Below are 15,385 nucleotides of genomic sequence, written 5' to 3' on the forward strand. Positions count from 1 at the left end.
ACCTTATCAAACGAAGGAAACTTTCCGAACTTAGGTATTTTTAATGTGTGATTATTAAGAGATGTTTCCCTGAGCTCTGTGCCTCATGCATGCATTAGTAATCTCAGACAATGTAAAATTCCTATCTACTCATATAGAAACTAGGTCCCTGTGACGTCACGTTGAGTGGAATCGCATGGGCGCCAATCTGGCCTTTTCAAATGAGGATAAAAATGACCATTACCATTCGTCTGAACCGGCATTTCTAAAACCAAATGATTTGTATATTATGAATACACTAATGGTGGGTAACGAATCGCAATCAATGCCTTCGTTTCAATCAATTCGTTTTCTTTGATGAAGGAAACTACCCTATTAGAAAAATATATGAAACACCAAAGATCAAGAGCAGAAATATAACACTCATCATAAAATAAATAGTACCTTCCACAATAACTTCGACTCAATACGCGAATAAATATAAAAAGTGAAATAAATGTGATCTGGAGCAGAATGGAATTTGAAATAAGTGGCATCTACACGAGGCAAGAGCTTCGAAAAGAGACTGTGCTATCTTTACACAATTCTGCAGAACTTCACAGCTCAAACTCCATTATCATAGCTTTTATGGAGTGAGGTTTCGCAGAAATTTCTAGCTAGATATTATAGAGGCATTATTGAGGATGATTTGTCTTTTCTTAGCAGTAAGTCTGGAGTTTACTAGACAATGTATTAGTGCATGAAATTAATACATATTAAGATGAAATATTTGCAAGCATATCACAGCATTTTTGTCCTCCATGAGAATGATTTTTCATTTTTCATGTGCATTTTTACTTGGGAAATCACTATGCATCACTTATTTTCATTTTATAGCCACGGTAGAAAAAAAAGTGCTTTCAATTCGTGAGTTAGGAAAAACTTTTTTGTTTTGGTTTAAATATTCTGTTTGTTACTCTACATATAGTTTATTTAATCATACGTACCATTCCAGCGAATGCCCTTCGATGTGAATGCTGGTAACTATTTGGTTTTATTTAATCTGCATTTAAAACCCAACATTTTTCATCCGATTTCAGTACCAGGAATTTTCCAGAGCTGTGTATTTCATAGTTCATTTAGCCGTTACCATGGAACTGTTAATTACATTAAATTCCCTTTTCAACGTAATTTCCTCTGTAGCTCGAAAGTCATTGCGAATCATAACTCAAATGAGGATGATTAAAATGATGTAACCGCTGATATTGGTATTTATATTTTTATAATTCCACCGAAACCATAATTAAAGACTTAACGCATCATTTCGAAGTGAATATTTCCCAAAATGCAATGCCGCATTGGCCTTTATTTGGAGCGGCTATCTCCGACAATCATTTTTTAAAAGTCATGACGTCTGATTTAATTTTAACTCTCGTAATTATTCACAATGCTCTTGTTTAACGTGAACCGTGCATTATAAATTTTATTTGACGGGCTAATATTTGAGCTTGGAACGTTCCATAATATCAAAAGATTTGCCATTTTGCGGCCCGTATATATAAACGGAATAATTTCCATCCTGGCTCTGAAATTTGGTGAATTTTTACGCTCGAATTTATAAATTTTTATCATTTAAATACTCTCTCATATGCACACGCCATTTATTTTTAGAGAATTTAATTTGCCTCAATAATTCTCGACATTTTATCAAATATTTATATTGGAAAATACATTGCATTTCCACGTGAGTCGTGCCGAATGTATGAGAATTAAGTTTCGAATGGAATATTAACTTTGAAAATAAACTTCCTTTTGAGCTCAATGCTCATGTATCCGCATGTATGCATTTATTATTAACGCATTCAAGAGTAAATATTTATCGATTGCAGCGCATTCGTGGTGCAACAACCCACTATTCGAAAATTATGAAAACGACGTACCTTGAATGTTACATGGTTGAATGCTGATAAAATGGCGGTATCTGAATAATAACTATATTTTCATATTTAACGAATACTGCAACTGAATATCCGTTGAAGCTCTCCTCCGCAGCTCGATAAAAAGGCTTAGCAGGCCATTTATTGCCCTACTGCCCGTGAGTACTGACTTCATTGACGTAGCTCACTCTGCAGTCCTCTAAAAATTTAGAATTAATTAGTTTCATAGATTAAAATAAGCACGATTTTACAAAGCATTAAAAATAATTATAAGAGTTTAATTTTTAATTATCACGTCAGTTAATTCTTCTCAGTTGTTTAAAACAGTCCTTTCCTCTCTTAAAATCATCTTTATAGTTTAAATTCCAGCATTTATTGCTTAAATTAGAGCAATATCAGCCCTATTTGTTTTTTATCTCAGCTGATGAATGCCCCAGTTTTCACATCTATTTGATGATGAAACAGGCGTGATTTAACATGAGTTACTATATCGTTATTCAGGATATTCAGTCGTATTTCTTGGCCGTAAAAGTATTGGACACCAAAGTATCTTTTGTCCATCTGATACTCGGGTGCTATGTTGGTGACTGGTCATAAATTACCAACGAAGAGACGTTATAGAGGTGGTAAAAGTACTCGAGAAGATATTAAAGCTGTCTTGTAAGTTGGACTGAAACTTTGAAGTTTGCCTCGAGATGGCAAGATTTTTGAGCTCATCAGACAACGTACCTCTCTTCTCAAGCACTATGAAGTTTGGGTGAATCACGTGATATCTAGTGTACCTAGTCTAAAATATAAGATGTTATAGTAGTATAAAAAGGTTGCCATAACTTAAATTTAGTAAAAACTATCTTCATAAGGAGAAATATATATGAAATTGATGAAAAGTGGGCCAAAGTAGCCCACGTTTACGGTAACGTTTTTGTGATCATGACCCTATGCGCTGAGAATAAAAAAGCGAAATTTTTCAAATTTTTTGTGTGATTCAAGTGCACTCTTTCCTCCAACTAAGAACAGCAATGTTTAAGAATAACTAGGTAACGTTGATGTGCACTCAAAGGTAATTACATTGATGCTTAAAGACGGAAGAAATAGGATCATCGACAAAGGCACAGAGCGTTAATACGACTTCAAGCAATTGTTCCGGAGAGATGCAAGTATCAAAAAAATTAGTTACCTCTTGCTAAGGAACCCTTCCTAAGTCATTGTTAGCCCAAAAAATAAGATATATTTTCTGATTTAAAAAAATTACAGGTTTTATAACTTCTTTTCAGTTTCATTCACTACTTTTCAAAACTGCTACAATGTCCCAAATTTGGATACTCGATACCAGAAAATAGCTTTACTTGAAATTGAAAAAGCTAAAAATAGAAGAAAAACCAAGTAGTGCATAATTTTTTCTTCTCTGTGTGCTTTTCAGGATGACGATGGACGTGACGAAAGTGGAGGTGCAGAAAAATGGATGCGCCTCCACGCCCTCTTCCATATCTTCGTCGGCGGCTTCGGCCATCTCTTCGGCACCCCCGACCGCACCCACATCCTCTGCACCCAACAACCCGTCGACGGTGCAGGAATGCGCCGGGTGCGGTAAACGAATAACAGACAGGTGAGAACTCATGCATTTCGCTTAATGTTAATGCTAAATGTGAAAACTACATTATTACCTAATGCTAGGCACAAAGCTAGAGAACTTTGGGTACCTCCCTCCAGAAAATGTTTCCCTTTTGGCGAATACCCAGTGGAGACCACTAGTAAACGATTTAATATATCTCCATTTTCCACAATACAGTAGCATTTCATTATACCAGGCAATACATATTGATTAATTTAAATATAAACACCATTCAAATGTATTTTTCCTATATCATTTATGTTTAATATTTCTCATAGCATTAGTGTAAAGGCAATGCTCTATAATTGATACTTAGATTGTTTAATTTTGTATGAGATCCTTGAATTCGTTAAGCTCAATGAACCTGGCTTCTATTACTACTCGCATTTAACCTATAAAGTGCTGGAAATGCCGCAATTATCTCCGGAGATAAACTATTACTTGCGATTAAGTATTAACTTCTTTTCTTGAGTGTTTTATGTAGGCCCGATTGTATTTAGTTGTGGTTATGGTATGTAGTTGATTTAATGAATTGAATGGCTTTCCAATGTTTGCGAATGGACCACAAAATATCCAGTATAGGTAACCCGAATATCATCCCATTTCCCCTTTCCCATGGAGCAGATTTCAGCAACTTATTAGCCTTGCGCAGGGGTAAATAAAATCATTAGTTAATGCGAGAACCAAATATTAGTATTAGACTTATTGATTCAATCCGAAGGAAGGCAAAGCAAGGATTTTATCACGGGCGTGAATCTTTCGCACATTCAGGATAAAGGGGGCCAGTTCTTTTCTCCGGGCTATACCTTGCGATACATGAGTTTACCCTGCCTGAGCACCTTATCATCAGTACCTCACGCCCCACTAGGCCCCCAATATTTGTATTTCAACAGTTGAAATGTCTCAACATCCAAATATCTCAAGATCCAAATTTCATCGAATTTACCAGTATAGGTTAGAGTATTACTTTTTCCCATGTCCCAGTTGGGCCAAAAATACGATAATTTTTCGTTTTTTTTTGTGAAGAGGAAATCTGACTCCTGATGACAATATTTACCACTCCGCACCAATTCTTATCTCCACATTTAGGTAAGAATTAGGGGGGTGTAGCAAAATATAAAAAATAAACTTTTTCTGTGGTTTTTCAAATTTGTTTGAAGATGAAGTATTTATTTGAAAAATCAATAAGATTCTATCAACCTTTCATAACATAGCACTTGTTGCGCAAAAAGTGGACAAGAAAGCATATAGGTGGAGCACTAACGCTAATTCAATTTTCAGCTTGATGCGTTGTGGACAAATAATAGATGCCCCTGTATTGATCGCAAGCTTAACATACGATTGATCCCTTCATTATCTAGGTACTTGCTGAAAGCGTTGGACATGCTTTGGCACGAGGACTGCTTAAAATGTGGCTGCTGTGACTGTCGCCTCGGAGAAGTTGGATCCACTCTCTACACCAAAGCAAACCTTATTTTGTGCAAGAGAGATTACCTCAGGTGAGTTTGCAATTAAATTCATTCATTAGGAATTGAGCACCTACAGAGTAGTCATAATTTATATTTTTTTTTCAAGACGTTCTGGAGATTTGATACCTAACTGACGCATTTCGTTCTTGAGGAAATTAAGTCACTGGCATATTTTCTATTTCGAGGTGGTCACAAATTTTGACTGGCTTATATATTCATTAAAATACACCAATGTTAAAATTTCCTTAACTTTTGAGAGTTATGCCATTATAAATTAAAGAAATGAATTTATTATTTGGTTATACGTGGTCTACGTCATAAATATTTATCAATATAAATTGTAAGAATTCATGCTGATGTACAGAGGATACACTCCTTAATATTTCTCATATCATTAGCTTAAAGGCAGGTCTATAATATTAATACAGTAAAGGGTTTAATATTTACATAGTTATAATTTAATTTTAGATGTAATTATCGACATTTCTGAAGCCCAGTGAATTAGAATCTCTTTCTATTACTTCTCAAACGAAACATTAAGCGCTGGAAATACTATAATGCTCTCTGAAAATACCCTTAAGCTTGCGAGAAAGTGTTATCATTAAGTCTTGTTGGCTGATTTATGTATCCTTGGAATTAATTAGCAGTAAAAATAGACAATATGTGAAGAAGTACCGAAAATAATTTTCAAGTATTATATTTGATGTGAAAGAAGATTATTTTATTGCATAGCAGAAAGAACTTTTTATTCCTAGTCAGCCTGAGAAAGGTTCATGTACTGATCCAATTCATGCGATTTATTGTGTCGAATATATTAACATTCTGCCGTCTATTTACAGGTTGTTCGGAAACACTGGGTATTGTGCAGCATGCTCCAAGGTCATCCCTGCTTTCGAGATGGTTATGAGAGCACGGAACAACGTTTATCATTTAGAATGCTTTGCATGTCAGCAGTGCAACCATAGGTGAGTACATACATCATTAATTGGCATATTTTCTCGTGAAAAACTTATATCTTGAAACACAAGTATGCTGTCCTCACAAAAATCTGAATAATTTACTGACGAATTTACTGACTTGAGCTCTCGCTGCTTAGAGACCTCGGTCATTCAACTATTTAATAATCAACATACTACTGTTTTTATCTGCTTAGTCGCGAGCTTAAGACATGTAGCCACCTGGCGAATACTTTATTATAAATATTATCCCAATCACTTCGACATGTCGAACTTCCACCATATCACGCCTGAATTGGTTCAGCATATTAGTGTAATATCTCATCTGCGTTTACATTATTAGTGAGGGTAGAGCTCACCCCGAACTAAGTCACAAGCGTGTGAATTCCATGGATTCCAAGTACAGGAATATTAAGGTACTATGGGTACTAAGTATGGTATGTATATATTTCATTGTCAGTGAGTTCCTTTCCCTGGGACACCTCTCACTTCGAAGATTTTATTTGCGGTGTCCGAAGGCTTCACCCGAGATTCGAAGCCGGAACCTCTCGATCATCCACCATGCGTTCTACCCGCTTGGCTAACACACTCCCCCATTCACGAGGTTCCTACAGAAAAATACTTATCATGAAAGGTTATTAACTATTTAAAGCTTTCTCGGCGAATTGCAAGAATGAATTAATCTCGCGTTTTATGGGTCTGCTCGGTTAATCACCGCTGCGACCTTTAATGTTGGGTCTGTCTTTTCTCTATTATTCCTTGGATCCTCCAATCACTGCGACGTCAATCCATTGGTGACTATTATTTTTACTGATGTGTTCTGTCAAAGGCGATTTCTCCAAGATATTGGAGAGATATGGTGACTCAAAGGCTGGCTTCCCACAATGTGAGTCTGCGTTCAAAGTCTAGAGGGTGGAAGAGTCTTTCATCTTAGAGACAAATTGGTCGTTGTGAGGGAAAAAAAGCGACGTTCTGTAACGATTAAGTGACGATGTACAATCTTCTCTCTTTTTCTGAGAATTTCGTTTTCACATTTTAGGTATTTCTACCAATTGAACCCAAAATTATTTATCAAGAAAGTAAGGCCAGCACAAGAAGAACCACTTTTATGTATGCATCTAATCACATAATAAATTGGAGTGAAAATTATTATCAAACGAAAAATTGTACATAATAAAAATCACTTCATAATTATTAGGTATTTAAGGAATTCGATTACAACTATATCCACCATAGAGCATTTCTTTATTACGAAAATATTGCGAGAAAATTATTACGCGAAATTTTTTTCTTTTCAAGAAATACCTAGGTTTTTCGAATTTCTTATCTCCCTTCTTATCTCCCTTTTTTAATCGCAGTTCTTCTTTCGCAAAATATATTCTCACATTGAAAAATTAAAAGCCCTTCACAGGGTAGCAATCACGGCTTACCTTCACGTAACCACCTCTCACAGTCACTAGCAGTCTTTGGAAATACGTCAAGGAAATCGGTTCGGCACAACGTATTGACGATACTTCTGCAACTCATCCCAGAGATTTTATGAGTTTTGAATTCACGACGACAATGAGGGTTTTCTGGAGGGTACTTGAAATGTATCACCCTGTCCGTCGGATAGGACGTTAAGCCGTGATCCTCTTGGCACCTTGCGTTAAGGGCAGGGTAATACCGACCCCAGGTTTTTCTCCATCCTTCCATCCATACCCTTCGATCATGGCGAAAATGACTTAATCTGTCGGTCACATCCTCTAATTCGTTCCTTCCACTCAGATTTTTCAGGTTGGTAAAGTTAGAAGTGGTTCTGGCATTCTTTCTGCTGAATTTTTCTATAGTTCCTCGTGTCTCGCCAATTTAGGCCTTGCCTCATTCACATGGACTACTCTTTGCACCTTCAATACGACTTAATCCTCCCTGAGAACTGGTAGTAAATTATCTTGTGTTGCAGAGGTATCGTCTAGACGATGTGCCGAACCGATTTCCTCGTTGCATTTCCAAAGACTGCTAGTGACTGCAAGAGGTAGCTACGTACGGAAGGCAGGCCGTGAATACTACTGTGTGAAGGACTTTTAATTTTTATATGTGAGTTTATATTTTGTGAAAGAAATGCGATTAAAAAAGGGATATAAGTAGGGATAGAGACATTGAAAAATAAACTAGGTATTTCGTGAAAAGAAAAATTTTTCGCGTAATAATTTTCTCGCAATATTAAATACCTAATGATTATGAAGTGATTTTTACTATGTACAATTTTTCGTTTGATAATAATTTTCACTCCAATTTATTATGTGACTAGAAACATACAGAAAAGTGGTTTTTCTTGTGCTAGCCTTACTTTCTTGATAAATAATGTCCGGTTCAATTGGTAGAAATACCTAAAATGTGAAAACAAAATTCTCAGAAAAAGAGAGAAGATCGTGCATCGTCATTTAATTGTTATAGAACGTCCCTTTTTTTTCCTCACAACAGCCAATTTGTCTCCCGGGCGATAAAGGATGAGATAAGATGAAGATAAGAAGTTGGGAATATGGAAGTTTGGAAGTGTAGGAGGAAGACCGTGGCCGGAGTCATTCGTCGAGGCGGGAAGATGACTTAATGATACTGCTCAAAAAGTTTTTGGGCTTCGGAAAGTCGAGCGAAAATAAGAACTTCGAGGCAAACGTTTCTCTTGAGATAAGAGGCGAAAAGTTTGTGGCGCACGTTGCCAACTCATGTATTCAAAAGTATGGCTTGAGCTGAAAAATGGAGGTGGGAGCATCTGAGTTAGATAAAGAAGCCTCATTCCCCCATCTACGCTAAACTCAAAGAAATTTCAGGACCATGTAATGATTAACTTAGGTGAATACAATGTTCTTTTGGCTTATTTTTTTTCATTATTCTGTAACCGCATTGCTAAGGTAAAGAATTATTGCTCTTAAAACAATGGCATGTGAAACTTGCTTGTAAGTTCGTTTTAAAAGCGGTGGAAGTTACTCCAGTTTAGTTTTTTTTTCTTATGTGAAGCGATCTCAAATGAAATAGGTAATTTGGAGGAATCTAGTTAGTATAGTATATATGGTCTAGATCCCATGACTAGATTTCCGTCTCTCCAATACATTCCAATTTTAGATTTCATTAATTTCTTTTTTTTCAGCGAAAGAAAAATCAGCGTTTGTACTTCACCTCCGCTTTGCATGGTATAACATTTTTAAAAAAAGCTATAAATACGGGCGACATAATTGTTAATTTTATTAATGGATTTTGAAATGTTACGTTTATTCATTTCAGCGAATTCATGGATCGCCTCTTATTTGACGTTTTTCGACAAAAGTGTTCGCACAAAGGATTTGTTTTGAATAACAATATTGCAATGTCGTGGCTCCTAGTATTTTGTACAGACACACAGAGAATGAAAATTATTTCATTTGCTCCAACAAAACAAAAGATACATAAAAGCTAACGTCCTTTCAATTGAATCCTCAAATTTCTCTTTGTGAAATCGTATTCATTTGTAATTAAATGAGAGAAACAAAAATTTGTGCTGAACAAACAGGCTTGTGACCGTTCATTTTGCAAATTAATTGAATTTTTAGTATGCTTTGTTAATTTTATTAAAATAATTCCAAATTATTAGCTTAATAAACTTTTTAATGCGTCATTTGCAGCGGAAACCTTTGTTGCATGATCAGCTTTGTATTTTATACTGAGAGCTCTAATATTGCATCTTTGCGTCCATTTTTCAATGTTATCAAAAGCGTCAAAAATGGAATAAATCGGCTTTGATAATTCACCATCCGAAGTATTTTTCATAAATTTATTTGGAATTTTTGTAATTTTCCAAATGTGACCGCAAAAGGAAGAAATTCTCCTGAGAATGCCCATCATCGGGCTTTGTTTTATATGAATTGTGTTACATTTAAATGATTTGCCTTAGCTACGAACATTATCTATTTAACTCGCAGAGATCAATTGCCCCTCCAATCAAGATTCTCTATCGTACCTACTACCTTGAAAATAATTTTTAGCTGCACATTTAATCAATAACTAAATTAATTGTTATCGACAGTTATACTACAGCCTTTTATTCAATTTTGTAATTATTATGGTAGATATTTCATAATGCAAGGTCTATGAAGGTATACAATGTATGATCATGAAACCCTTTGGCACATCCTTTCACAAAGGCTGTAACTAAATAGCTGACTATTTTTTATCATAATACTCCCATAGGTCGTAAGCATAATTCATTGATTTTGGAAAAAAATGTTCCCGGAATTGTTCGTACTTCTGCTTCCCCAGCTTTCGTCAATTTGACTTCCATCTTGAGGGATGTCTTAAGTGCATGGCGCCTAAGTCTTTTATCCTAACGAATGGTAGTTCTTATTCCCGCATTACGGTACCCCTCGTGAGCACCATTTGTTTCCCATGATTCCCTCCGCCCTTATCTCTCGGCAGCCTTCCGTGGGAACCCTCAAAATACCCCAACCCCAAAAATCCCACCCCTTGCTCTTCACCCTCTTACCATTTAGAGACGATTCCTACGCTTGTTTTTCATCTCGTTCTCCGTTTTTCCGCTGTTATCTCCTGTGTCGCTATTTTCCAAACTTTTCTCATACTTCAGCAGCGTTCCGTTTCCCCCCTTTGTCCGCTCCACGATGAGGATCATCCCTCTCTCCATCCAATCCGTCTCCATCCAAGTGCTGTCTCAGAAATCATATCTTTGATAGGGCTTGCTTTGCTTCAAGGAAAAATAATAAATCAACAGATCTTTTTCGTGAAAATTGCAGTTCATTTTATTCATTTAATAGTTAACCGGCTGGACTTAGAAATACATATTTTCAACGCTACATTTTTCGATTAATAATCTGAAAATATCCTTCGGTTCCTTTTGGGCCCCTTTTCTGCCGGTGTGAAAATGCAGCCGTATGCAAAAAAAGTGTCATTGTTGCAAAGGGCTCTTCATGGATTTGATATTTGATATTCAAATGAAAAGTGCGTACCATTTTTCATCACAAAAGTAGAAATAATCGTTCGTTTTTCAATACTTCCATAACAGAAAATAAGAAAATATTAAGGAAAGAGATAATACTATACGCTAACGGGAGTATTTTTCCATGTGACAGAGTATTTGTCGGCAATTTTTGTGAATGCGGATACCAATTTTAAGATTGAAACCGGCATTAAGCTTCTTTCCTACTCCATCGAAAAACAACAGGCGTCTCTGAAAATCTATGTGAGACGCCCGTTTTCAGAGTGAGGGATGGAGAGGGAAAAGAGATACATAAATAGTTTCCATTTTTCCCATTCACTCGCAAACAGTACATCCTCCCCCACTTGTACATCATCCCCTTCATCATAATTCAGACATCTCGGGACGCCGCAAAACTTCGCGGTGGGCCACAGGGAGGAGAGGAGGGTGGCCGGGTGGGGGTGAAGCGGAGACTGTTAAAAGTCTTGGGGAACAATGGCCAGATGCAAGGAGAGAGGCTTGGGTTGTATTGTGGGGGAGGTATAAGGATTTATAAAAGTGAATAGCGGCTCTCGACGAGGACAACTTCTGTGTCTGCGTTGAGGATGACACTTTATAAGCATGTGGCCATTCCATTCCAAGGAATTGCCTTTTTCTTCACCAATCATTTATGCTAAAGTTTTCTTGCAGGCTTCCGCGGAGATATTGTCTGTAGGTAGTGATTTTTCTGGATTTCCTTCCGTGTTCGTCAATTTATCTGGACAATATTTCACCAACATTTCTGTTGGCTTCTTCAGGTCCAGAAATATTGATAAACGCGGTAGGGAAACGTCAATAAATACTAACTACATTTATGTTATATTTAAGATATTCCCTCTTCTATAATTTTATCAGAATCGTTTTAATTTATCTTGAGGCATGTTTCATTAAAGAATATAGAAAATTTTCCGCCACTGTCGTTATTTGAGACTATTCCCTTATGGTTGGTAAGGCAGCACCCTATGGTGTGGTAATTTGAGGAGGCGACCGACAGCTGAGGTCATTTGCGCCATGAGAGAAGGGTAGGTGATGAAGGGTGGACAGAAACCCGGCATCGGCATCAGCCTACTCTTAACGAAAGGGGACAAACGGCCTAACGTCCCATCCGACGGACGGAGCGTTGCGCTTGAAATGTTCTCTACATATCATTCAAGCAGGGATCTCTGTAAATACCGTCCCACCGCCTTGATTTGAACCCGAGCCCACGAGGTGGGAAGCCAACACTTTAGCCACCACACCACCCCGAACCTCGCCAGCCCTCTTTCTACAACAGTAACTCTATCCCTATTTTTGGTGGAAGAAAAGTATCCTTCAGATAGAAGTAACGAAGTAAACCATTTGTAGGTTCATATCTCTCTTTCAGCGGGTAATGTCATCATACTCAAAGAAACTCTCTTTTCCCCGCACATGCTTCCATTTTTTTTTTATTGCCTCCAAAACACGTCCACCTTTACAAAGTGGACGCATCGGTAGCGTGGATTGATTTGATGTAAACATGTCGGAGTCTTCTTATTTCCAAATCATGAGGATTGCTTGGATATAAAAAATGCAACATTCACGCTCCATCAAAGTTCTTTCTAGAATTGTGGTAAACAAGGGTTGCGGTTGATAAAGGACGCTTTATTTTATTTCCTACCTCCCACCGCGCCGGCATCGAGTTGATTCCGCATTTTTACTCATGAAATAGAGTAGTAAACAACATTTCTGAATTACATTTTCTTTAGCACATCCACAGCACACAAATTTAAATCGTAGATATTACTTTTTTGAGGAAGCAATGCCTGTAATCTTTCTCCAGCTTTATCTGGATGAAATACTGTGCTTACTAGAGCTTAAAAGTACACGTTTCAACGAGTCAGGAATGAAATTGTATAATTAAAAACATTTAATGCTTGCCAATTGTTGAAAGATGTCTTATATACCTGTAAGTACGTCCCTTATTTGGGTATATAAAATGAAGGTACATTGAAAAGCCATAAAGTATTAACGCTTTGCTCTTTTTATACTCTTTTTTTTGAAAGAATAATTATCATCATTATATCATAGGAAAAATTATGAACGAGGAAGTAATGAATAATTTTATTCACTATTCCAAATTCAATTATAACTGTACTGAAATTATTAATAAATATTCAAGTTCTACGTTTGAGCTAGAAGAAGAATAAAATTCGACCCATCAATGTTATTTCTACATAAAATGCTCACCGTACCTGCTATGGTGTGCGGTTTTTGCATATCATTCAAAATTTAATCACATAAATTTATAGGAAAATCGATGGCTAACGCTAACAGCTGGAAAAAAACTCCATGCTCTTCTACTGAAAATATAGCAAACAAAACTCGATTTGAATTATAATGAGTCAGGATATAATATTAAATTTTAATGCCCACACCTTTAGAGGAGGAAAACATTTATCTGGTTCATCCATATTATTTATTTCTCAGAACTCTCTGCAAATAGTAGTGTATTCATTGAATTTAATATTATTTTGAGCATCGTTAATGGAAGATTTCTATTTCTTGTGAAGTAGGATAACTAATTTATCATAGAAGACTTATTATTTTGATTTTTTGCGGAGACCAAATGACATCGCAGGAAGTAAGTCTTAACTTCTTTTTACAATAATTGTTCACAATTATTATTTTAAATCAATTCAATTGGTATGAAAATTAATTTTCTAAATTGAGCTCTATTTATGATCTAGAGTAAAAATACAATCAGACCCACTAATATTATTTTTTTATTGGGCGAATGAAGTGTATTCACCGCTTCTGATGTTATTCTATTCATCATTGGGTCAGAAATTTATGTAAAGGTGGGAAATCACAAACGTCGAACTCTCTGAAATGCAACACCACTGTGGGGAGGAAAGAGATATGGGTGAAGGGAACGGGGTAGCGGGGGGTTGAAGTATGCAGGAGGGTGGAAGGAGGGGTGCGAGAGGTACATCGGAATGCCGGGCATTGGTTGGAGGACACAGAGCGGAGAGTTTTTGGCGCTTCGGTCGGGAAGCGATTAGCATTAATCAATCACTGCCGCGCGGCGGCGTTCTTCGTTTGTTTTCTCGGATTCGAATGGCTTTGCCGGCGCGAAATGAGAGGGCAGGGCGGTCGGCCGGTTTTGAAAGAGTGCGGAGATGAAAAGGGGAGGCATTTAGCGCGGCCGCCGATGCGATGGGACGGCTGAGGTTTCGGAGGGGCGGGGGAAGAGCAGGACATGGCTACGCTGGTGATTGTTGCCATCCCTTCTCGTTTTTTTGAAGAGGGATGAAAGGAAACGAAAAAAATAAAAATAAAAACAAAAGAAAAATAAATCGTCTCTCTCTTTTTCCACCTTTAGCGTTTGTTTTTCATTAGCATCATCGTCATCTTTTTTGTCCGGATTCTCCTCCGAGAGAGAAATAAATCTCCTAATGGTAGATGCACGTTTTCGTATACTGAATACCGGGTCAAGTGCGATCGTGTGTTGGCATGCAACGATCTCTTTTTATTTTTTTTATTTTAGAACTCTCCTTTAGCCCCACCCTCGAACCTTTCCACTCTCTTTGCCCGTTTGGCCATTTTAATGCGTTATCACCCCCCCTCCTGCGTCCGAGACTAGCTTTGTGTTTGGACTGGCTGAATAAACGACATCCGATACGCGTTCGGTGGCTCCGAATATTTGAGAATTTGTGCCCGATCGACGAGACGATGTTTTTCAAAACCTCACCCGCACACATTTCTCTCTCCACCCCCCCTAACGTTGGGATGGGGGGTGGGAAAAAGCAAACAACGCCGGAATGATCGGGCAAGTTTTGCATCGCGTATTTCCTTTCATTCGGCACCAAAACCGAAGCAGACTGCTGAAAAATCTCGGTGATAGACATGTTATGGAGTTGTTGGGTTTTTGGCTAAAGAGAAAAAGCAATCATCGGGGCTTGATTGTTTTGAGTCAATTAGGTCTATATTATTGTGAAGATAACTGTTTGAATAGAGTGCATATGGATTGATTTTGAAATAAATTATGCATATAATTTATTATTAGTCATTAAAATGTTCGAAATTGGAATTGCACTGAAGCGAACAACCTCCATGTTACGTGGTACCAGTTTGTAACGTCAGCTTGCACACATTATGCGGAGTTTCCTCTTAATCATTTGTTTGCTTTTTATTGCTGTTTGGAGGTATGTAGTGCTCTCTTAAGTGAATGGAATGTAGTTTTGTGTTAAAATTCGTCATTACGAGGTATTCTATTTTGCAAAAGTGACTGATTGTATAAAATGTTGTGTAATTTTTAGACTGATTATTCTGTAAAAACTTTCAAAAAGGCTGTTTTCTGCCACCAGTTTATCATCTCAAGTAATATCTCATCGTATTTTTCATAGAAGACCCATTATTCACATGTAATGCGATTCTCAATTATATATGTTTGCATTATGATTATTTACTTCCCGAGAAATTTACAAAATATAGCCCTTGTTTACGGCGAGGTT

General features: G+C 37.0%; 1 protein-coding gene across 2 annotated transcripts in view; it reads left to right on the plus strand.

The window, feature by feature from the left end:
• Positions 1 to 15,385, plus strand: part of LOC124162426 (rhombotin-2-like) — a 293,106-nt gene that overhangs the window by 240,231 nt on the left and 37,490 nt on the right. For both annotated transcript variants that reach the window (XM_046538959.1, XM_046538960.1), the window contains 3 exons: positions 3,316 to 3,501; positions 4,869 to 5,006; positions 5,816 to 5,941. In XM_046538959.1, the coding sequence (XP_046394915.1) occupies positions 3,316 to 3,501; positions 4,869 to 5,006; positions 5,816 to 5,941 (450 nt within the window). The remainder of the gene's footprint in view (positions 1 to 3,315; positions 3,502 to 4,868; positions 5,007 to 5,815; positions 5,942 to 15,385) is intronic.

This window comes from Ischnura elegans, chromosome 7 (genome assembly GCF_921293095.1).
Source record: "Ischnura elegans chromosome 7, ioIscEleg1.1, whole genome shotgun sequence".
NCBI classification, from domain to species: Eukaryota; Metazoa; Arthropoda; class Insecta; order Odonata; family Coenagrionidae; genus Ischnura; species Ischnura elegans.